Source organism: Heterocephalus glaber, unplaced genomic scaffold (assembly GCF_053883595.1).
Source record: "Heterocephalus glaber isolate CG9 unplaced genomic scaffold, H.glaber_assembly_v1.0 deba00001594, whole genome shotgun sequence".
In the NCBI taxonomy this organism is placed as follows: domain Eukaryota; kingdom Metazoa; phylum Chordata; class Mammalia; order Rodentia; family Bathyergidae; genus Heterocephalus; species Heterocephalus glaber.
This window is the reverse complement of record NW_028258369.1, coordinates 18,000,390-18,025,696: the sequence shown is the minus strand read 5'-3', so window position 1 is coordinate 18,025,696 and position 25,307 is coordinate 18,000,390. Positions and strand designations below refer to the sequence as shown.

The following is a 25,307-nucleotide window of genomic DNA, read 5'->3' as shown; positions in this document are numbered from 1 at the left end:
CCTTAGAAGTAAAAGTTCAAACAGCCTTTTCACTGTGCTTTATCACCTTGCTTTCCAAAGAAAAATACTACACATCAATCTCTTGAGTCATTTTAGAATGTCATTTTACAATTTACAAAATCCTTTCATACAGAGCCCCAAATTACCTCTTTATTTTGCCTCTTCAAACATAACCTTTCATGCTGGGTATGGTGACACACACCTGTGATCCCAGCACTTGAGAGGCTGAGGCAGGAGGATCGTTGAAAGTTTGAGACCACCTGGGCTACGTAGTGAGTTCAAGGCCAGCCTAAATTACATAGCAAGACCTTGTCTCAAAACAACAACAACAACAACAACAAACAAACAACTTTTCAGCCTTCACAGATTGGTTACTTCCACTTTTGACATTTAAAATTCTACAATTAACTTGTTTGGTCTTAATTTACATAAGACTCTTGAATGTGAACATAAAATATCTTCCTATATGTTTTTGTCTTTTGATTTTATTTTGTTTCATTTTCTGAATCTCTTAGATAATCTCAAGGCCCTTCACAACAGTGTTAAATTCATATCAATCTCTGACTTGATCACGACCTCTAATTAGTTTATCTAGAAGGAAAATACATAGGAGTACATGCTAATATGATTACATACTGAAGTATTAAAATGGTATAAATAAAAAATGGAAAAGGCAGTTAAAGAAAGGTGCCAACTGTGGTGCTCTAAAATATAGAGGACACCAGCTATAGCTTAATTGTTGAGAAACATTTTAGGACTTGAGAGGTAGCTCATTGGTAGAGTGCTTGCTAAAATTCATGCAGCCCTGGGTTGGATCCCGGCACTGCCAAAATTGGTGGGGGTTAATACTGAAAGCTCTACTTCGTTAAAATCTGGACATAATAATAAATACCTGTCATCCCAGCACTCTGAAAGGCTGCAGCAGGAGGATCGGAAGTTCTAACCCAGCCTGAATAATTTAGTGACTTAGCAAGACACTCTCTTAAACAAAAAAGGGCTGTGACTATAGCTTACTACAGTATCCTGAGGACCAGAAAAAATCTGAAATCTGAGCTTTTATTCTCACATAGCTTGCTTGGATCAACATCTAGTGAAATTATACTATGGGATGTGACATCAAATCATGCCCTGCAACCATGAATGCTGAGTGTCCCAAACATGTTTCAAGGGACTCTCTGTCAAAAGATGATGAGACAAGAAATAATGCGAGAGGAAGGGAAAGCAACTCTGACAGGAAAGGTTTAGGTAGGGTAGGTTCGCCTCTATTTTCCTGCGGGTCAGCACTGTGATTCAGGGATTAAAATGATGTTTTTAACAAACTCATCCATTTAAAAATATTGGCACTGAAATTTGAAATTACTCCTCAAAAGTAAAAAGTTTACTTGGAATTTATGATGAAATACTTCTCTAAATGTGCTTCTAACTGGTTTTTTAAAAGCCTCTGGCTATTTTAGACCTTCCTAAAAAGAGGTTATCTGCTTGCTTGAATGTGGTGTCTTCATTCCTGATTCCAATCTTTCTGTTGAGGCTATTTTAAATTAGCTTGGATCTATTTTTTCCTCCTAGAATTAAAGATATTCTAAGGGATCCAAAACATTACGGGAGTTAATTTTTCTTGTCTGGTAGATTATAGTTAAATAATTATACACAAGAAAAAACAAGAAAAGCATGTTCCCAATCTTAATGATACATATCATTTTGGAAATATTTTATTTTAATGCAGATAACTTCATTGTTCAAATTGTAAAATTAAAATCAATCTAGATTATGCTTCAAGAAATTCGCAGAGCATCATTATGAATACAAAGACTTGAAATATAATACATGTATTTTGAAAAACGTTTCTCATTTTTCAATTAACAAGATATGCAGGGCAGTGCTACTTCTTGAAGTTGTCGACAAAAAAAAATTCTGTGAATAGTGAAGTCATAGGTGAAAACTACTTTTGAGATACTTCAGGATTACTTGGTTGTAAGTCCTTCTTTATTATTGCGACAGGCAGAATATAAGGTAGACCCCAGTGACGCATACCACTTTGTATTCATAACTTTGTATAGCCCCTCTTTCAGTATGGCTGGAGTATGTGCTTGCTTCTAAGAGAGTATAACCAAGGTTATGGGATGCCACTTCCACGATTAAGTTACATAAAACTGTAACTTTCATCATTTTGCTAGCTTTGCTGAACCCAGTGGCCATTCTGGGAGCCCCATATGGCAAGGCAGTGAGGGTAGACCTAAGCCATTTATCAACAAATAACTGAGATCCTCAATCCATAAACTATGGAGAAGTTTAATTCTGCCAAAACCTTGGAAATGATTTTGGAAGTGGATCCTTTCCAATCAAGCTGTCATTTAAGACCACATCCCTGGCCAATGCTTTGCAGCCTTGTGAGAAAACTTGAAAAAGATGACTGACATAAGCCATGTCCATATTTCTGACCCACATAAACAGTGAGATAACAAATGGGTGTTGTCTTCAGCTAGTGAGTTTGTGGTAATCTGTTATGAAGCACTCGATAACTAATAAAACTATGGTCTGTTGTAGCCAGAACTATGCTCCCCCCAAAGATGCCCACATCCAAATCTCTAAATGCTGGCTTGCTGATGTGATTAGGTTAATGATAGAGTGGTAATCTTGGATTCCAGGCAGACCCAACTGTCTGTCGTCGCAAGGGGCTGTCAGTGAAAGAGGCGGGCAGGCAGTCAAGGAGTGATTTGAAGATGCTACACTGCTGGTTATGGAGATGGAGGAAGCGGCCATCAGCCCAGGAATACAGGCAGACACTAGAACTGAAAAGGCTCCAGAATGAAAACAACAGCCCTGAAGACACTTTGATTTTAGCCCAGCTAAGCCCAATTCAGACTTCTAGCCTTGAGGAATGTAAGACAGTACGTTTGTATTGTTCTCACCCACTAAGTTTGTGGCTGTTTGTTATAGCAGTACTAGGAAGCTAACACAGTATCTATGCTTATTGACATCTAAGATGAGGAGCAAGAGTCCATCTCCAGGGGCTTATCTGCTATTAGAAGCTACTGTATAAGACCTGTGAACATCAGCTTTCCTTTTCAAAAGTGAAAAAATACTGTAAATATGGTACCACTGAGCATTGGTAGAAAATTAGCATTTGTCTCACAGTCTATGGGCCCATCCATTCTCTTGCCCATTCTACCCCCTTATAATTTGTTCTAATCTTTATCTTTCATTTTTTTTTGAGACAAGATCTCAATATGTAGTTCAGGCTGACCTTGAACTCACAATCCTCCTGCCTCAGCTGTGCCACCATTCATAGTTTTTATCACTCACTCTTAGGTTTAACTTTATTGTTCTTCTTTGGGTTCAAATGCATTTAGTCTAATCTTTTAATTTGAATTCAAAGAACAAGATCTATTCAAGTCTATCTAAGCAAAGGGAAATTGGGAATAAATGTAGCATAGGTCTCAGAGGCTGCAATCAAATGGCGACTGTGTTTTCCCCCCCATTGACTACTTATAATAGCTCTGCAGGACCAGTTAGAGCCCTCCAGAAAAACTCAGGTAGGTTGTGTAATGTATTAAATAGGTGCAGAAAAATTTTCCATTCACTTGCTCACTTGTAGTCACAACAATCTGTAACCTGTAATTAAAATGTTCTATTGTCACGTAAGAGTGAAACTCCCAATTCCACAAACTTTTCCTTAGCCCCTGTTTCAGGCCTGGGAAGCTTGTATCGAGTTAAGAGGCACTGTCAATGTTTTCTCTATTTTCCACTTTTTCTCTAGCTGTCTCCCCTTCCAAACTGAAATGGGGCCAGGGTGGTGAGATGAAAAGGGGGAAAGTTCTCACTTGATTGGCACCAGTAGAATCCAGCCCTGGTGCCTGTGTCTATGGAAGATAATCAGAGTTGACTCTCTTGTGGGTGCTTTTGTGGACTTCTGGAAGACTTTTCAGTTGAGTTACTCCAATTGCAGCCCCCTTGAGTCAGACAGAACCCAAGGGCTGGCTATGTTCAATGCTCCTCAGCTTCAATGTCTTTCTGCTCTGACCCTCTCACCCTTGGAAGAAGCTCTGTTGATTAGGAGGCCTTCAAGAAATGACCCCAGGGCAATAACTCTACTGTATCTTCTACATCTTGCCCTGGGACTCACTCATTGGCCCTGCCTCCCTGGAAGGGCACTCATTTCACAAATGTAGCCTCTGCCCTTTGGGCATGTGCTGCCTCTCCCGGCCTCTCCTTTGTTCCTACTTTCAGTTTTTAATTACTGTAAGTCTGTCGTCAGACCTCAAGGCAAGTAAGGGGTTAAGGATTCCAAACTCTGGTTTGCAACACCTCCTGTGAATGTCCCACAGCACCCTTCTTCCACATATGGTGATGATTGGCATCTATTGGCACGGGGCTGCATCTGAATCTGTCTAAATCCATCTTGGCATTCTATAACATATGAACACATATGGCTTTGATCTTTTTTCTTCCTAAGATTTGTTTAGGAATCTTAGGAGACCTGAAGCACTATGGCATTTATTCTTCTTGTCTGGCAGGTAATGATTAAATACTTACAGATGAGAGAAAACCCAAGTAAAAGCTCTTATCCAAAATGACGATAGATATCATACTGAGAAATTTTATATCAATTATTTTATTTCTAATGGAAAAGTGAACAACCAGCTTTGGGAATGATGGGAATCAAGACTGCTAGGAGCACTGCTGGCATCTGCAGCCTTGACTCTGGTATCCTGCCATGAATGTGTCTCAGCTCCGAGCCTTCTTCATCTCTTTCCCTCTTCGTTCTTATTCCGGAGAGAGGAAATCTGATTGGCTCATTCCCACACTCAGGTCCGGTCAGCTGTGCCCACAGGATGGATTGCTGGGGCCCACTGGCTGCTTCTGAGGGCTCTGGAAGGAAATCTGGGCAGGAGCCAGCCAGCCAGGGCAGACAGGTCCACACTCACAAATCTGGTCTGGGGGGCTATCTGGCACTTCTTATCTGCTGAATGTTTCCTGTGACTAGGGACTGAAAGCCAGGAAGCAGTACTTTGCTTCCATCTGCATTGCTTTTTGTGTATTTGTCTTGTGTCTTCTCTCCTAGAAATGGATACCCAGCTTGCCTTCAGCGTTTCACTCCACATAGTCTGCTGCAAAGAACATCTTTGTCCCTATTCCCTTAAAGCCTAGTGGGAGAATTCCTTTGTGACAGAATGACAGTGTTAGGTGACAGTGCTTTGGACACTGAAATTGACCTAATGACACCACATTGCTCCCCCAAACTGCTAATTGTGTCCACATACCCGCCAGCACTGCATGATCCTTCATCTTGCCCACAGAAGCCTCTTTTGATTACACCGGTGTTCTCTGTCTGCTCCCTTATTGGCCTTGCTGCCACCTGGACCACGGAGTACTTGTGGGAGCAGCCAGGACAACGCCAGCTGTGTGCACCCCACCCGCGCCACCTGCTCCCTGCATCACCATCATTCTAAGTATCCTGGTGCTTCCTAGGGTTGTAGTTTGAGCCGTCCTTTTCCTATTCCAATGTCCCTCTCCTTCCTCATCTCTTTCACTACATTAAGGCCCACACTCACCTGGATGACATCAGTAGGACATGGTCCTGCCAGCTAGAGTGGAAATCAGTCAGTGAGAGAAATGCAATTTGGACTGGCCACTTCAAGGGAACAGAACTGCAACAGATCCTCCGTGCCTTACTCATTTGAGCAATAAATCACAAAAGCAGATAATTAATTATAAAGTGAAGTAGAAAACATCAGCTTCTCTTCAGCAAAATGGAACTGACCTTTTTCTTATGATACAAAGGAACAAAGAAAGGAAGGAGAAAAATATAACTCATAATATGATTGTTCCTCAAGGGTTTGAGTCACTGGAAAGCCTGGGTTACTTGGAGGAAATTAAATAAACCATTAGATTACATTGTTCTGCTTTAGCTAGGAAGTGTTCTCTGTCATGAGAGATATTTCCCAATGGGTGCCTGTCTGAAATACTTATTAGCTCAGAGTCCCAGGCATTGGACTTCCACCGATCCACGGTCTGGGAAGTAAAAGCAAACTCCAGTGATTTTTATTTTGTGATGCAGACCCTAAGGTAACGATGTTCCATTAATTGATAGAATTTTTCAATTAATTTTATTGGTACATTTTAGGAATACAATTTAATGACATTCATCATTGGAAATTTGTACCTTTACATAATCTCTATGCTTCATATTTTTCCCCCTTCCCCTGCCCTCCTTTCAACCCCTCCATTCCCCCTATTTACAAAGACTTTGTTTCCATTTTTTCGTTTTTTCACATTAATTCCATTCCTTTCTTTTCTTTCCCCTACCCTCCCACTTTCCCTACCCCTTTGCCCCTTTTCTTCCTATTTCACATAATCTATTATACCTTTTAGTCCTTATTTACACTTTCAGTTTCTCACACCAGAGAAACTATTCAGTATTTACACGTGTGTCCTATTTATTTCACTTAAGAGTATCGCCTCAATGTGCATCCATTTAGCTATAAATGTCTCTAATTTCTCATTTTTTATACCTGAGTAGTACTCCATTTTATTTTTTTAAAAACCCACATTTTTTTTATCCAGTCTCCAGTTGATGGGCAATTGGGCTGTTTCCAAATTTTGGCTATTACAAACTGTGCTGCTATGAACATGGGTGCACATATATCACTGTGGTATGATTCTTTTATTTCTTTTGGGAAGACACCCAACAGGGGAATAGCTGGGTCATATGGGACCTCTAGTCCTAGTTCTCCATACTGATTTCACAGTGGTTGCACCAGTTGACACTCCCACCAGGAGTGGAGCAGTGTTCCTCTCTCCCCACAGCCCCGCCAGCATTTGTTATTGGTTGATTTCATGATAGCAGCCATTCTTTCTGGGGTGAGGTGGAATATCAGCATTGTTTTCATTTGCATCTCTCAAATAACCCGTGATTTTGAGCATTTTATCATATGTTTATTTGCTATTTGTACTTCTTCGTCTGAGAAATGTCTGTTCATTTCAGATGCCCATTTTGGGATTGGGTTTTTAAATTTGGGAGGTCTGATTTTTTAAAGTTCTTCATAGATTCTAGAGAGTAGACCTTTGTCTGAGGAACAGCAGGTGAAAAATTTTTCCCACATTGTGGGTTGCTCTTCACGCTGTTGGGGTTTTCTTGTGCTGTGCAGAAGCTTCTTAGTAAGAAGAGATCCCACTAGTTGAATGTTTGTGCTAGTTCATGGGCAACTGAGTTTTTGTTCATAAAATCTTTACCTACACCGATGTCTTCAAGAGTTCTCCCTAACCTCTCTCCCAGCCAGTTCACAATTACTATTTTGATATTTAGATCTTTAGTCCATGACAATTTTAGTTTAGTACATGGTGAGAGATACAGGTCTAGTTTTAATCTTTGGCAAGTTGAAACCCAATTTTTCCAGCAGCATTTATTAAAGAGGCTATCTTTCCTCCAGTGAGGGTATTTAGCTCTTTTGTCAAAGATGAGGTGGCTGAGTGTTTCTGGAGTTGTTTCTGCATCTTCTAATGTGTTCCACTGGTCCTCAGGTCTGTTTCTTTGCCAGCACCATGCTGTTTTTATCACAGTAGCTTTGTAGTAGAGTTTCAAGTTGGGAGCTGTGATACCCCCTACCACGTCTCTGTTACCTAGAATTGCTTTTGCTATTCTAGGTCTCTTCTTATTCCAAATGAATTTTTGGATTGTTTTCTCAAGGTCCAGGAAGTATGCTGCTGGGATTTCAATTGGGATTGCATTGAACCTATATAGCAGTTTTGGAAGTATGGCCATTTTCATTATATTGATCCTTCCTACCCAGGAGCAAGGAATGTCTTTCCATTTTCTGATATCATCTTCAATCTCTCTTTTCAGAGTGCTATAGTTTTCAGAGAAGAGGTCTTTGATTTCTTTTGTTAGGTTGAATCCTAGGTATTTCAGTTTTTTGGATGCTATTGTGAAAGGAATTATTTGCCCTATTCCTCTCTTAGTGAGTCTGTGGTCCCTGTAGAGGAAAGCTGTTGATTTTTGTGTGTTAACTTTGTATCCAGTTACTTCACTGAATTTGGTTATTAAGTCTAGAAGACATTTGGAGGAGTTTTTGTGGTCTTCTTCTATCTAGGTTATCATGTCATCTGTAAATAATGACAATTTGACTTCTTCATTTCCTATCTTTATTCCTTTTATTTCTTTCTCTTGTCTAATTGCTGTGGCTAATGTTTCCAACACTATATTGAACAAGAGTGGTGATAGTGGACATCCTTGTCTTGTTCCTGATTTTAGCATGAAGGATTTCAGTTTTTACCATTTAGTATGATATTGGCTGTTGGTTTTTCATAGATGGCTTTCATCAGATTGAGGTAGAGACCATCTATTCCAGTTTTTTTTGTAGGATTTTTAACATAAACGCATGTTGGATTTTGTCGAATGCTTTTTCGTTGAGATGATCATATGGTTTTTGTCCTTGGCTCTATTGATATAGTGCATTACAATTATTGATCTGCATATGTTGAACCATCCCTGCATCCCTGGGATGAATCCCACTTGGCCAGAATGTATGATCTTCTTGATCTTCTGCATTCTATTTGCCAGTACCTTATTAAGGATTTTTGCATCTATGTTTATTAGTGAGATTGCCCTATAGTTCTCTTTTTCAGTTGGTTCTTTCTCTGCTTTGGGGATCAAGGTGGTGCTTGCTTCCAGGAATGAATTCTGGAGTATTGCTTCCCTTTCAAATTCATTGAAGAGTTTCAACAGTAGTGGCAGTAGTTCCTCTCTAAATGTCTTGTAGAATTCAGTGGTAAAGCCATCAGTTACCGGGATTTTCTTAAGTTGGTAAGTTTTTAATTATATTTTCAATTTCATTGATTGATATTGGGTTGTTTAGAATTTTTAGGTCTTCTTCATTCAACTTTGGTAATTCATATGTATCTAGGAATCTGTCCATTTCTTCTGTGTTTTCCATCTTATTGGCGTACAGGTTCTCAAAGTAGGTATTGATGATCCTCTGGATTTCTGCTGGTCCATTGTAATTTCATCCTTTTCATTTCCAATTGCATGGATTTGGGCCTTTTCTTTCCTTTTGCTGATAAGGTTGGCTAAGGGTTTGTCAATTTTGTTGATTCTTTCGAAGAACCGACTCTTTGCTTCATTGACTTTTTGTAACATTCTCTTAGTCTCCAGTACATTGATTTCTGCTCTGATCTTTATAATTTCATCCTTTGTATGACCTTTGCCTTTGTCCTGTTCTTCTTTTTCTAGAAGCTTGAGTTTCAGCATCAGGTTGTGTAATTGAGTTCATTTGGTTTTCCTAATGTGAATATTGGCTCCTATGAATTTCCTCCATAAGACTGTTTTCATTGTGCCCCATAGATTCCGATATGTTGTACTGTCCCTGTCATTTTAATTGTAGGAACTGTCTGATTTCTTCTTTAATTTGCTCTGTGACCCATTGGTTATTCAGAAGTGTGTTGTTCAATTTCCATGTGTTTATGAAATTCTTGTGGTTTCTTTTGTTATTGATCTCCAATTTCATTGCACTATGGTCTGATAATATACAGGGGATAACTTCAATTCCTTTGCACTTACTTAAACATGTTCTATGAGCAAGTATGTGCTCTGTTTTGGAGAATGACCTGTGTACAGCTGAAAAGAATGTGTATTCTGATTTTGTGGTGTGGAAGACTCTGTAAACATCTGTTAAGTTCATTTGTTCGAGAGTTTGATTGAGTTCTAGTATTTCATTGCTTATTTTTTGTCTAGTTGATCTATCTATTTGTGACAGTCGGGTGTTGAGTTCCCCCACTACAATTGTATTAGTGCATGTATGACTTTTCATGTCCGTTAGTATTTGTTTTATATAGTTGGGTGCACTAGTGTTTGGTGTATAGATATTTATGATTGTCATCTCTTCCTCTTGGATTCTTCCCTTTACAAGGATGTAGTGTCCTTCTTCGTCTCTCTTAATCAGTGTTGGTTTGAAATTTACTTGATCTGTAAAGCAGATAGCTACTACTGCTTTTTTGGGGGGTTCCTGTCACTTGGAGTATTGTTTTCCACCCTTTAACTTTCAGTCTATGAGTTTCTTTTTTTATTAAGTGTGTTTTTTGCATGTAGCATATTGTTGGATCTTGCTTCTTGATCCATTCTGACAGTCTATTTCTTTTGATTGGTGAATTGAGACCATTAACATTGATGGTTATAATGGATATTTATTGACTTATCATTGTCATGACTTTTTCTTTTTGTTGGATTCTCCCCCTTTGCATTTAATTTCTTTTTGTGCCCAATGGATTCATTCTGCTGGGGTTCTTTTGGGGTTGTGATCCTCATTGTCTTTTCCTAGTATATTGTCTAAAGGTTTTTGGAGTGCTTGTTTGGTATTCATGAAGTTCCTAAGGTGTTCTTTGTCATGAAAGTATCTTATTTCTCCATCAATTTTGAAAGATTGTTTTGCAGGGTACATCACTCTGGGTTGGAGGCTATTTTTCCTTTAGGGCTTGAAATACATCACTCCAAGCTCTTCTTGCCTTGATGGTTTGCATTGAGAAGTCTGCTGTGATTCTGATGGGCTTTCCTTTGTATGTGATTTGTTTCTTTTCTCTCACTGCTTGTAGAATTTTGTTCTTCTGTTGGGTTTCTAGTATCCTAACTATTATATGCCTATGTGTAGATTTTTTTTGATCAAGGCTATTTGGAGTCCTATATGCCTCACTTATCTGTATATCAAGTTCTTTTCCCCTCCTTGGGAAGTTTTCTGCCATCACTTCTGTGAACAGTTTTTTTATGTAATCTGCACTCTCTCCTGTTTCTTCATTGACTCTGATCAGTCTTATGTTATTCTTCTTTGCATCATCTAGCAGCTGTTGGATGGATTTCTCATGGTCCCTTACTATTTTAAAGAATTTTTTCTTTTCCTGGTCACTAATTGCAATCTTATCTTCTATATCTGAAATTCTGTCCTCCCATTGGCACATTGTGCTGCATAAACTTTCAATGGAGTTTTTAATCTCCTGGAAATCTGTTTGTATCTGTTTTATGGATTCCATTTGTTTTCTATGTTGGGATTCCATCATGTTCCTCAGCTCCTCTATTTTTTTTATCTGTGCCCTCCCTGGATTTATTAATCATGTCTTGCACTATGGGCACAATCTTTGCTGTTATCTGAGAAGTTATTTCTGATTTCATTTCTTCCGGATCCTCTTTTATTGCCAGTTCAGGGAAGCCAGATGATTGAGTATCATCAGCGTGTTCCATCTCATTTCCCTTTGGGGTTGCCTGAGGTGATCTGGAAGTCTGGTTCTGAGGCTTGTTTTCATGTCGTCATTTCGATGGGGAGGAGGGCAGCATAGGTGTTTGGTGCTGGCGCCTGTGTGGCTCACCTCCTCGGCTCTGAGGGCGGGTCTGCTCCTTGGCGCTGGTGGTGGCTCTGCTCCTCGATGCTAGGGGCAGTGGTATAGTGGCCCAAAAGGTTCCTGCTTGGGGCTGAGGGTAGCTCTGCTCCTTAGGGCTCGATAGAATTTTTAAATATCCCTTCTCCTTACCAGAAAACTAGAGAGAAATTGTTAGGCAGCAAAGTTAAGTAGGCCAAAGGAAAATCAGAAGGGGAGAATCAATTTCGAGAGCAGTGAAAAGCATAGAGGCTGATTGAGTTGATTCTTCTAAAATCATTCTTTCCTAGCCCGGTTTTATTTTAAGGGACCAGCCACTCAGCAGCACAGATAATATTGCCTAATGTGAATCACCCAGGAAGCTTTCAATTGGACAGTTTGTTATAAATGGGAAATACTTGATTTTGGTGTTCTGAGCTGTTTGATTTCCACTGCCTTGGGAAAATTCACCAAAGAATATTCACCAACACATCACACATTTGGTTTTGAAAGAAAACTGTCACTGTTTGCATCTTGGCTCTTTGCATTTGGTAAATATGTTTGTTTTCCTCTCTTACAGAAGCTGCAAAGAATCGATACTCCTCACTGTCATCCAGCCTTATCCCGTAAGTGTTCTGTGAGTAAAAGTGCCACAGAATGGTCTTGGGCCTCTGGTCTCCTCCACCCACTTCAGTAAAGCCACAATAAATAACAGCTGAGAAGAATAACATGTGTTTACAATACGAGTTTGAAAACCTGGATTACTTGTATTTATACCCCATGTCCCAAAACTATTCATTAGAGAGAAAAGATAGTAATGTTTCCTAAAATTCTTAACAACTATTTCTTCGATCCTGCACATCTGGAAATAACACAGAAGTCAAGACTTTCTTGTGGTTTCCAGCCTAAGAATTACAAATCTTGTGGGAATATCTAATTGTAGGAGGTTGGAGCATAAGTTTTATCCTTGTCACCATCTAAATAGTTTGTTAGAGACCTAGATATATCCGCCTGCTTTAAAAGAGATATTGGAGGAAATGATGGTTTTCAGAATTTGCTTTCAGCTAACTTAGGAAGGTGGAAAGTCATTAAAATCATACTGCTGTCAGTTCCCATAATTTTTTACAAAGCAACTTCATCATGGTTTAATTTGCATACCATACAACTCAATCATTTTGCAGTCACAATTCAATGGTCTTTCAAAATTTACCCAAGTATGCAACTATCACCACCGTCCAATTGTGGAATGTTTCCTGCACCCTAGTAAGGGTCCTTGTTCCCATCTTGCAATTAATTCCTGTTCACATCCTCATTCCTAGACAACCACTAGTTCAATTTCTATTTCTATAGACTTGCCATTATTTGTGATTTTCATATTTTGTCAGATGAACTAAATTTCATCAAGACAAATTCCTTCAGATTTTTCCTAAAACAACGGCCATTAGTATCTTGTCTGGCCTGTAGAGAGAGAAGCAGAGATTCCAACCTGCTTAAGCTGTTTTTTTTCCCCCACAGAATTAGAGAACTTCTACATTGGAGCACTAGGACATAACTGCATATATTAAAAGCTCAATTTAACATTGACTATGTCTTTTAGCCCTAACGCTTTGTTAGAACTTACCATATGCATTTGAATTTAAGGCCTCAGGATATGAAAACCCAAATTTGAGATCTAGTGCCCAGCAGTATAACAGGTGACTTGTATAGCTGCTCAGAACTTCCATTTTCTCATCCACATGAGAATGGGCGTGATCACATGTCCAGGGGCTCCCTTCCTCTACCATCTCAGGATCCCATGGTTTGTAACATATGCTTCAATAGAAAGTACCCCTGGGCTGTAATTGTCATTTTCACTTACTTCAAATGTACCCACACTTCTTAATTTGTTTGTTGTAGGCAAATGCATTTCAGCAAAGCCAGTGTAAATCCCTACAATAAGAATACATTGAACAATTATAAATTCCTGCTAGAACTTCAAGTTTACATTGTCTTTTTCTGAATTCTATCTCCTCACTTTGTAACCCATTAGAAATGTAAGATCAGAACCATTTTACTCCAACCCAGATTATTTGTGCAATGTGTAGTACCATTTCACTGCGTGTAGTAAGCTTAATAAAGCAAAAGAGGAGTTTGGCATTCAAGTTTAAGGTTGTGTCATGTGGCTTTGCTTGCTCTTTTTGCAGATTGGATCTGTGTAACTTGTTCTCTGTATGAATACTCTTTACTATTAATGAGTGAATCCTGGGGCTTCCTTTTTGCAGATAGTCTGGAATTTTCTAAAAGTTCAATTGGCTTTTGCTGTTGAGCTCTATTAAAATCAATGTTTAGCCTCAACATTCTGGAGTGCATGTCTCATGTTCCAGCAGGCAATAGCCACTCTACTGCTCACAGTCACTCACCCCCTGTCTAAACATTGCTGATGAATTCTCATCTTGGACTTGACACTGACCAGCCCTCCTTCCTGCAATGCCCACCACATACTCCATTCTGACCCCCTCCTCAGACTGGCCAGATCATTCTCACCATTCAAGTCTCAGCCCAAATTCCAAGTGCTACCCCAGGCCAGCACTGTTGACATTTTGGAGAATTCTCTATAGTGGGGCTGTCCTGTCCATTGTGGGATGTTTAGCAGCATCCCCAAACTCTACTCACCACATGCCAGTAGCACATTTTCCCCCAGTTCTGACAAACAAAAACAACTCCAGACATTACCAAATGTCTCTTCGGAACAATGTCCCCAGTTGAGAAGCATTGTCCTGCCTACAGTCTCCCTTTACTGTTCCAGTCCAAAGTGACTTTTCCCTCCTCTGAATTGTGAGAATTGGTGCTCTCAAGTTACTTAGACACATTAGCTATGAAGTGGAGAGCAAATGAGAGAGGAGACAGCAATTTCTTACTTGTATTTTGGGGCTTGGATTTTCCTACCAGAAAATTGCTTTGTAAACAAATACTGTGTTTCATTTATTTGCTAAACATCCTTTTGGCAACCAGGATTGACATACACAAACAGATGACCCAGTAGACCAAGAGAAAATCCATAAATTCTACTTTTACTGCAGACAATAAAAATTAGCATTTTAATTTCTTTTGCAACATGCTGGCCAGCACTTTTTATGTTACTTGCACTTCTTGTGTAGGTCAAGGGCCAATAAAGACAAGAAAGCCAATATTTAAATATTCTTTTTTTTTTTTGGTACCGGGAATTGAACTTGGGACCTTGTGCTTTCGAGGCAGGCAGCAGAACCACTGAGCTAAATCCTCAGCCCCAAGAGAGCCAATATTTTCACTTTCCTGCCATGCTCCACGTACCTCACCATGACCTAGCCACAGAAATCCCTTTCCAGGAAGGCTCAGGGCAAGGGGACCTGGGAGAAGAGTCTTAGGGTCCCTGAAATACTTTGATAAGAAGTAAATCTAGGCCAGGCATGGTGGCACATGCCTGTGATCCCAGCACTCAGGAAGCTGAAGCAGGAAGATCGCCTTGAGTTCAAGGCCAGGCTGGACTACATAGTGAGTTCAAGATCAGCCTGAGCTACATAGCCAGACCCTGCCTCAAAAAAAAAAAAAAAAAAAAAAAAAAGAGAGATTCTAAGTAGATTACTTGCCTCATTTTTAAAAGTATTATGGAGTCCTCCCTCACCCTACTCTTTTTACTTTTCTTCTTAGGAAAAAATGTAAAGGTACAGAATAATTTCAGAAGCAGAAAAATAGGCATCAGTAAACCTTTTCTTCAGAGGCTGTTGTCTTAGTTTCTTTTCTCTCATTGCTAAGACAAAATAACCGACACCCAAAGTTAAAGTGGAAAAGGGTTTATTTAGCTCACAATTTGTAGAGGCTTCATTCCATAATCAGCTGGCTCCAAGGCAGAGTGGCACATGGCAAAGGGGTGTTCCAGAGGAGAAACAGCTCATGGCACCCACACTGCCCCTTTTATCTTATCCAGAGGACTGGGATTAGGGCAGTGCCAAAGCAGTCACTCAGTGTAGTGGTTCAGTAATCACACACCACCCTTAATCCTAGCATCACACACTCTAGATTCAGCCACCTCTGAGAAGGCCACCTGTGACTGGATGAGGCCTTGGGGGACATCTACACCCAAACCATAAGAGCTACCATATAAATGACATGCCCTGCCTCCTCCTAGCCTTTCTTAGTATGCCTTGTTAGCTGTTGAGGTCATATCACACAATTTTATTTTGCTTCTTTGTTTAATAAGCATCTTTGCATGTCATCAAAAATTCTTTATAAACACCTTTTAAATGGCTGCAAAACATTACCTTGAACTGAGAATGACTTCCCTAAGCCACTATTATTGTGCTCTTCACACTGTCTTAAATATTTTGCTGTTATTATAAACAATGCTGCAAAGAACATCTTTGTGCATAAATCACCATCTTTGTTTAGTAATGTTTCCCCAGGATGGAGTTTTAGAAGGGGCCTTTCTGGGTTACTCATGGGTTTTTTTTTTCCTTTTGTACTGATAGACCATCTTCTTTCCTCATACTGTTATTTTTATGGCAGATCTTTCATTGGTCAGCTCCTTCCTTACCCTTGAACTCTGCCTTCCACAGTTTCCAATACTAGAACTTCTGAAACTTCCCAGCCAATCCTACTTGAGACAGAGAGTATTTTGAGTCTCTACAACCTTTCGTCAAACTGCCACAATTCAATGGGACTTAAGCTAATTTGCTCTATCAGTTCTAATGTCCCTGGGCTACCATGACTCACTTTCCCTTGGATTTCTTGTAGGCGGAAGAGCTAAAGGACGTGCTTCCCAGCCTCCCACTGTCTATCTACCTTCCCCTTTGCTTTATACACCTGAGGGCAGCTACAACCTCCTCAGATAGCATACATAGCAGGTACTAAGAGAGGTCAAGACAAGACCCCCTTGGCATGTGTCATGCTGACCATGCCAGTCCAAGTTCCTGGATGTTCCCATGGGAGGGAGCACTAAGGGAGTGGCCTCAACCAAGCAAGTCAGGAGCACAATGAGAAGGAGGACCTGTGGGCAAGTGCCTTGACTGAGGATTAGGGTGAAACACACAGGAAAAGTTGCAAGGGGATTTCATTGGTGCTTTTAAATGTCACTAGGTCATGGTCAAGGGAGAGTGGTAAGGGGAATTTGCAGCAGGTGCCAACCTCATCACACTGATTCACTTTGGTTGCTTGGGTAGAATGCCCAGAGACTGTTTATGAGGATATTGAGGCATCAGGAAAATATGAAGCTGTGAAATTTGCAGTACAAGCAGGCACTCCACCTATGATTGGTAGGAGATGGTGGACAAATACCCTAGCTCCTTCTCCCTGGATAGTGTAGTGCTGATGCATGTGATCTGCCTTTCTTCCCAGGAGTCACCAGTAAGATAAACTCCAGTGTCCTACAGCAGTGCCTTATTTCACATTGGGCACTTTACTGGCTTATTCCCCCTGCTGTGTGCTTTCCACCATTCACCTTCCTGTGTCTCCTGGCAACACCTCCCAAATTAACTGCCCTTGCCCTGAGGTCTGCTTGATGAGGACTCCAAACCAAGTCTCCTAGAGAGAACTGTAGGCTAGTCCTCACCAAATACATACCCAATGCCCGCTATATCAGTAGTACTGTAGAGCTATAGGACCTGTGATTTCAAGGCCTATACTTCAGTTTCTGAATTTGATTTTATTTATGTGATTTTTTTCATGCTATGTTCTAATGACTTCTAAGAGAATCTAAAAGCATCAGGAGCATACCACACTCTAGTGTGGCCACCTGGGCAACAGCAAATTTGGAAAGAGGTGCAGGGATTGATTAGGGACCCGCCAATATTAAAATTAATTAACTGCAGGAGATCTGATTACTCTAAATGGTAATTACTCATCATTTCCACCCCAGGATACAAAATAGTTGTGATGGGCACCTACAGGTTGCTAAGAATTAATTCACCAAGATTTTGAGTGGGGCACATTGTGTATTTTTTAAGTAGCAAAGAAAAATCTTCATTGAAACTACTGCCCTGACTGGTTTACACTCCTCCATCCACTGTAACTCTGGCCAGTGGAGTAAGCCATTACTTTGCCAATTGTCATTAAGTAGCCTTCAGACTTGAAGACTTTTTATCAAAAAGCAATTTTTACACATATGTCCATATGAAATAGTCATTAATCCAGAACAAAAAAAGTGCAGTTGTTGTGGACCCTTAGACTTTTACCCCAAGTCTATTAATTTCAAATTATATATACAGTATTTATTTAACACCCTTGACTATCGTGTTTCTTTTGTGGTCTTCCTAGAGAAGCATGTTTGTCAGTAAGGTGTGGTAAATAAATATAGTAAGGAGGCTTCCCAAAGTGGACATACTATAGCTATAAAGAGAAGGAAGAAGCATCCCTACCTTGGCGAATTCTGCCCTGAGGTATCATTTACTTTATGGGCAACTAATCCTATGTACATCCATGACCCCTGGGGACATCGGTACATTCTAAGATTATATCCCCAAACAAAGCTTTGTTAAATATACTTTTCTATGGACTCAGGTAGTCATGTAGGAAATTCTAAGAAAATATGGTAAAATATTAAATTGCAAAACCAGGATGCTTAGAGGAGTAAACTTCTGTATCTGGCACCTGGAACACATGGGAAGTATTTCGTTTCACCAGCAGTTCTGGAGAAGTAGGGCCTTACTGCATGGAAGCACGGTATGGAATCGGTAGTGTCTGAGCTGGGTAACTTTATCACACTCACTTCCCCTGTGCTAAACTCATTGTGCCAATATAAATACTGGGTGCTTAAAATCATTAAAGGAGAAGAATGTTCTCCTTTCAGCTAAAAAGTGGTATATCAAAAGTAAATGAGCCCACCACTGTATGATTACCTTATGAATCATCACAAAAGTCAGCCTCTAATTACACAGACACTGATGAGCCCAGTTCTGTCCCATCACTTTGGCTCTGCAGTAGGTCTTCGAAAGCTCACACTGAACATGTTTAAAGCTGGGGTTTCTAGAGCAGTCATTCTGAGCTCTTTGGATTTGTTGTTTTGTTTTGTAAGAGGGCAGCCATTCTCTTAAAATGTCTTGCATAAATGGGTAAGTTAAAGCTCTGGAGAATAAATCATCCATCCATCCATCTTCTGAGACACTTTTCACCTCAAAAGTTGAGCTAGGTATGGAGGAAATCTTTAGAAATAGTAGAATTCTTTTAGTATTAAGGCCAAAACTACACCCACCACACACACGCATACACACACACACACACACACACACACACACACACAGGTTTTATGTTTTTTACAACAGTGATTTTTTATTATAGTAAATTACATGTAACATAAAATTTGCCGCTTAAAATTGTACATCTTAAAGAATACAATTCAGTAGCATTAAGTATGTGCACTTTGTTGTACAACAGTATCTAGTTTCAGAATTTTCTCATCAACTCAAAAGAAAACTCCATATTCATTAAAGAGTCACTCTTCATTTTGCCCTCCTCCCTCTGCTCCTGGCAAGTACTAATCTACTTTCTGTCCCTCTGGATCTTCCTATTCTGAACATTTCACATAAATAGAATCTTACAATCTGTGGATCTTTTGTGTCTGGCTTCTTTCACTCAGCGTTATGTTTTCAAGGTTCCCCCGTGTTGCAGCATATGTCAGCACTTCATTCCTTTTTGTGGCAGTGCAATATCCATTGTATGAACAGACCACTTTTTATTTATCCATTATATCATGTTGTTTTTAATTTAACTGACTGCAAGACACTTGTATTTGACAAGAATCGAAATCCTTCAGATTTTTTTTTCATTTTATTTGAAATCCAAAGTAAAAGCCACTACAGTTGGTTTTTGTGCCTTGAAATTAATATAATATCCTGAAGGTCAAACCCTTGTGTTGATTCTGGGGCCAATTACTAGAAATTGTTATGGAACAGCCTCAGCATCTTACACTATCTACCGCAGGCAATTGGCAATGTTCAACCATTATAGTTTATAAAATAGCTTATAAACTAGGATATGCTTCAAAATATTAATTCACCTCTATATTAGGTTTAATAGAGAACGTAGTTCTTTTAAAAACAAACAAATGATTCTGGCAACATAGTACAGTAGTACCTCAATTCACAAATTTAATTTGTTCTACAATTGTGTGTAAGATGGCCACATTTGTGTTTGTGTGGGAAAGATGGCTGCAGTCTTGTATGTCACCTGATGCAGAGTTTGCAAAGAAACACAAAATTTTGCAAAATGCTTCCGTTTGCAAACCAAATTGTTTGCAAACAACAGCATTCATAAACCAAAGTACCACTGTAAATATTTACTAAATGTGAATTACCTTCTCTTTGGGCTTTATTAAAGTTATACAATAAAGATTATTCTCAAATGAAGCAATTTTATAAAGGTCATGCAAAATCTCCCCCAGAACCTCAGCACCCTCCTAAGCAAGGTCTTCCCTGGCACCTCTGATTTCTGAAGAAGACCTGTGCTGCTCGCGCCCTCATTCTAGTAAAAGGGATGGGATCACAAAGTACAAAGAATCTGTAAAGTGAGGAGAATATGAATTCAACTTGCAACTGTAAGTCAAGGTTTTCTCTCTAGCCTGGCCCAGTAAGATCACGGATCAGAAGTAACCAACAAGAAGCTAAAACTCAAGTTGGAGATACATTAGGCATGAGTGCTTAAGCGAGTACATGTGTACATTTGTATGTGTGTGTGTGCATGTGTGTACTTGCCTGCTTACATGGCCACATATTCTTAACATGAATAACACTGGGATTATCAATCATTTCAGCCTATCAGTGGCTCTTCTCCACCTCATTAAAATAAGTACTTAATGACCAACTCACCCAAAGCCCAACATCAGATTTGACCACCCCCTCATCTTCCACATTGTGTTCAAAACTCTTAGAGGCAGTGTTTATGCACTTCAGTTGCTACCGTTTTAAAGATCCTTAGGTATGTACTCAGTGAGAACGTGAAACATACTGTTTGTAGCTCTGGACTGGTGACTCAAACTTACCAGTTTATGGACATCGTAAGGTTTCAACTGTACCCACAGTTTGCATTTCATCAATGAATTGGATATATACCAAACATTTTATATTTTAGCAAAAGTACTGCATATCTATGAGGACAAAGACGAAAAACAGCTAGTACAAGTTTGCATTATGCTTCCGGTAATCAAATGAAGTGTTTTGTTTTCTTCTAGTCTCCCAAATCAGCATTTATTAGTGCTGCAAAAAAGGCAAGACTAAAGTCCAACCCAGTCAAAGTACGCTTCTCCGAGGAGGTCATCATCAACGGCCAAGTGTCGGTGAGTTGACAGTCACCTGTTTTGTGACTCCAAGTCACTGAGGCAAGTCCATTGCACTCAAGCAAAGTCAGTAATCTTTCCAGAAGGATCTATCTGAACCTGGTTGTTGGTTTGCACAGGGGTGTTGACCCTCAGGATGATGACGGGCTTTAGAGATCCTTGGGCTGTGCCTTAATCCCCTCTCACAGAGCCAAGATATGGGAAGGCCAGTGTTTCCTAGAATGTTCTCGGTGTTAGGAAGTGCTTTACAAAGGAGTCCATTTAGTGTGGAAGACTGGCACACGTTCATGCTGAGTTAAATATGCCTCTTTGAAACTACCTCCAACTAAGTGTTCTTCCACAAAATAGACCATTATGTATTTTGAGAAAAATATTAAGCTTCCATTCTGAATTTTTCCCTCTGAGCAAAATAAGTTTTCTGATCTTTCAACAAATCAAAATAGCAAAGAAGCCATGTGCTGGAAAGATTTTTGCATTCATAGGCAGAGCCCCCAGACCTGGAGAAAGCAGGACCTTCTTCTCCCAATTGCCACTTCCCATGTCACCCTCCAAAGTCCCATTCTATCATGGCCTCTCCTGCTCACCTCAGTGGACCCTTGTGAATCCTTCAAATACAGGATTGTGATACACAATATATTTGCAACAAGATGGTCCCACTTGAAGGCTGGAAGGTTCCAGGCACAGAGGATCCGAAGGGTCATCTGAAACTGACCTTTTCTGCTGGGAGCTTTTCCAACCATAAGACTGGGAATCTTTAGAAAGAGCATGATCCTAGAAGCTGCTACAGCAGTGTCAGTGTTGCTTCATTACTGGACATAACAGGGCTCATGGGTGAGGACAGCTCTAAGCGCTGGTGGTCTCCTGTAGCCTCGTCACAGACCTGTGGATGCCAGACCTTCGGTCATGTGTCTGCTCCTCAGCTTTAATGACTTCTTTCCCAGTCGACCCCACTCAGTTCTGGGGTGCCATTTGTTCTGGACTTGGATGCAGACTTACTCAGTGAATTGGGTAGCAGGAAAGCCATGTTGGGAAGTCAGCAGAAGTAGGAAGGAGGGGGAGAAATTCAGAAAGAAATAGGCAGTGAAAGGCAGGTAAGCTGTTAAGAAAATATGTAGGGGTTGAACTTGCTCAGACTGTAAGACTGGCAAATGTCTGAATATCCTGTCTGCAGACCAAGGGGTCCACGCTTTCGTGATTGCTGAGTTCCCCCAACCCCTATGAACTTTGTGATCGACTACATGTGCATTAGTCAGTTCCCTCCCAGGACTACAGAACTCCTGCAAACGTGCCTTCTCCTTCTCCTGCCCCTACTGTCATCTCTCTCATCTCTCACAATGTTCAATTGAAAAAAATCCGAAGGAATACATTTCTGCTATTTACTTTTAATTGTGTTTTAAGCTGGCATCTTTTTAAGTTATCTCCAAATTGTGATCTGCTCACTATAGACTTAATGATTTACTCTCTTAACACACTAACCTTTTCTTTATATTTTCCTTTTGAGTTTGAGGAACGTTTCTAAATGGATTAAAAAGAGTTTCACAAAGTAACGTCACATTCTGAGCTAGTTAATGCTTGGGACTCACTGTGTTAATCACTTGTGATATTACTGCCATTAGGTGCCAGCAACAGCCCAGCTCTGGTCCCTGTGCTGCTCAATTCATCCTGCTCTATGCAAGTCTGCGCTTGTAATTCCAAACAGAGGCTGATTACAAAGGAATTGTGTTTGTGATTGTATTTCCCAATGGGAATCTTGAATTTTTTTTTTTTTAAAACGCACCTAATTGATTTTTTGATGGGCAAATGTCTTTTATTTCAATCAGGTGAGTTAACTGTAGCTGGAAAAAGATGTTGCTATGAACATCTTAACTCAGATATCGCCAGAGGGACAGCTTGGTTGGCTTTTGAGAGTTTGATTGCTTTCTTATGTTGTGGTTAGGATAAACTATAGATGTGTTTCCAGTACCAGAAGTAGAATTCTAGTTCGACTGACCTGTACTAACTACCCCCACATTGTTTTGTTAAACAGGAAACGGTTAAAGACAATTCACTTCTTTTTATGCCAAATGTTTTGAAAGTCTATCTGGAAAATGGGCAGACCAAATCATTTCGCTTTGACTGCAGCACCTCCATAAAGGTAAGACAATCTGATAACCTTGGTACCTGGACACTGCCAGGTACGAAGTAAAAGACGTACGGTGAGGCCAGTGTAGCAGCACCTTCTTTTAGAACTGTTCTCTTATTTCTGCAATTGTGTTGATTGCTTCCATATAAGGTATGAATACTTAAATATTCATATAATATATGAATACTTAAAATCAAATCAAAACAAAAAGCTTTAACCCAGAAGGTTCTGTTCTTAACCACCTCGGTGTTACAAAATGTTATATAACATGCTATCAGTGAAGAAACACTAGGCTTGTCATTTTAATGTAACTGCAGAGTAATTAAAATAACATGATTGTCACCAAGAGGGGTTGGCACCCTGCCCAAAGCCAGCATGATTTCTCAGCAATGTCAGCCACCAAGATTAAGATGTTAGCTGTTAATTGAATATCTGCTATTTTGGTGTCCAGCAAAAACAAGGGGCAAACTAATGTAACGATAATGCTTACTTTTAATTGCTGTAACTAATTTCATGGGAATGATGCATACAGAGTCGGGAATGAGGAAGATGGGTGGAAAGGAAGAACTACAAAGCAATCCTATTATTTCAGAGCCACAGGTGAGTTTTACATAATAGGCATCATAGCAAAGCATATGGGTTTTTCCCCCATGCTTTTCCTGAAAAAGAAAAGTGCATATTCTCTTTTTTTATCGGACAAAAGTCTGTTCAGAAATTGATTGCTCCCTAATGTTTCATCAGCCTAAAATAGGCTTTCTTCAAATGGCATAGTAATAAAGGTTCTATGGATGTAAAAGAAAAAAAAAAGTACCTAGTGATGATCTGTACAAATAATCTATCAAAAGAATATCAACTCCATGTCAAAAATGTCTATCAATAGTCAACCCCTAGTTCTCAGTGTTTTAAATTAACCAGCATGGACCTCACGTTTGGAAGCATTTCTGCAAAGACCCACTCACTGCATGTTCTCATTGTCGTGATACCAGCAAGCAGCTTGTTTTGAATTGCTTTAAATATGTGGTGATTTAGGAGGCAACAGAGTGGATGATATTAGTAGATTGATGTTAGAGCATTAAGTCATCCTTAAATCATTCCAGGTGAAATACTAACTTCTCTCATCCAAGGCTACTAATTTTAAATGAGGATGACTGACAAAGCCTTGTTCCTTTTCTTCTCTATTCATTACCCATTTATGGTGAGATGGTAATCGAATTATTGATCGACTGATGCAGGAGTTGGCCAGCTTTTTCAGGGAAGGGCCAGATAGCAGATACTTTAAGTTCTGGGGGTTCAGTCTTCCTGTTGCATCATGAAAACAGCCACAGACAGGGGAGTTAGGGGAGTCCTTAAGACTACACACAGATTCAATGATTCACTTAAAGGATGCACAAAACTCAGCAATTTGTCAGCCTCATGGTTACAGTTTATTACAGCAAAAGGCCAGAGAAGGAAATCAACAGTGGGCAAGGGTACATAGCTGGGGCTGGGGTGGAGTGGTGTGGGCAAAGAGCCTTCCAGTGTCCTCTCCCAATGGATTCTTGCAGACAGCCCTTCATTCTCCCAGAAATGATGTGTGGTGATACGCATGGGGGTACTTCCAACAAAGGAAGCTCCCCTGAACCTTGGTGTCCCAAGATTTTATTGTGATGCAGCTGACCACTCGCCTGGCCTTTAGGCAGGTTACTATGCTATTGCACAGGCCACATGTGAACAAATTGGCAAGGCCAGATGGACCTACAGGCCACCATTTGCAGATCTCGAAATGACCCATAGAGCTAGACTACTACCATTCTCTCTGACACCAGGGCCTTGTTCTGCTCGGTTCCTTGCTGTTGGACTCCCTACCCCATTCAAAGCTGTAGGCAATGACTTGAGTGCATTTCTTAACAGAAACAAATCTAAATTTAAGAAAGATTTGCTGTTAATTCCCTCTGGCCTCTTTATTATAGGAACCCACACTAGACTGAGTTTGATTTCCCCAAGGATTGTGTATGACAATGAGAAGATGAGGAGCAATGCAAAGAGTTCACATCAAATTCAAGTTATCTTATCTTGCACCAAACAGCCTTATTATCACAATAGACACTGGCTGGTAGGCGTAAAATAGAAATAGTACAGTTATGAAAGGAATATGACACTGTTTAATAAAAATTGCCAAAATTCTTGCTACAGAGTTACAATAGGGAAAAACTGTAGCTATCAATTTTCTAGTGCCCTCCCTGGTGGTTGAGGAGAATGTTTTCTAAAGCATGTGTTGCTATACAAAAGGCTGATTTTGTTTTCTCTTTCCTGCACCTTGTGCAAAAATTATAAAGCAGAGAATTTTTTCAGGAAATTCAACATGGCTCGGGCATTCCTGTTGCACAATTGAGGGTGGGTGGATGTGGGGATTTCATTTTAGTAAGGGCTGAAATTTTTTTAAAGGGCCACAGAGAAGAATCCAAACATCTGAAAAGTCAGTAAAAGAAAATGTTACATACAGCAGAGTTTCTCTATGTTGGCACGATTGAGATTTTGGACCAGATAATTCTTTGCTGTGGGGCTGTCTTGTGCATTGTAAGATGTTTA

General features: G+C 39.9%; 1 protein-coding gene across 14 annotated transcripts in view; it reads left to right on the top strand.

The window, feature by feature from the left end:
* Nucleotides 1-25,307, top strand: part of Frmpd4 (FERM and PDZ domain containing 4) — a 1,030,958-nt gene that overhangs the window by 975,035 nt on the left and 30,616 nt on the right. For all 14 annotated transcript variants that reach the window (XM_087193747.1, XM_087193748.1, XM_087193754.1 and 11 more), the window contains 3 exons: nucleotides 11,918-11,963; nucleotides 20,513-20,617; nucleotides 22,644-22,751. In XM_087193747.1, coding sequence (XP_087049873.1) covers nucleotides 11,918-11,963; nucleotides 20,513-20,617; nucleotides 22,644-22,751 — 259 coding nt within the window. The remainder of the gene's footprint in view (nucleotides 1-11,917; nucleotides 11,964-20,512; nucleotides 20,618-22,643; nucleotides 22,752-25,307) is intronic.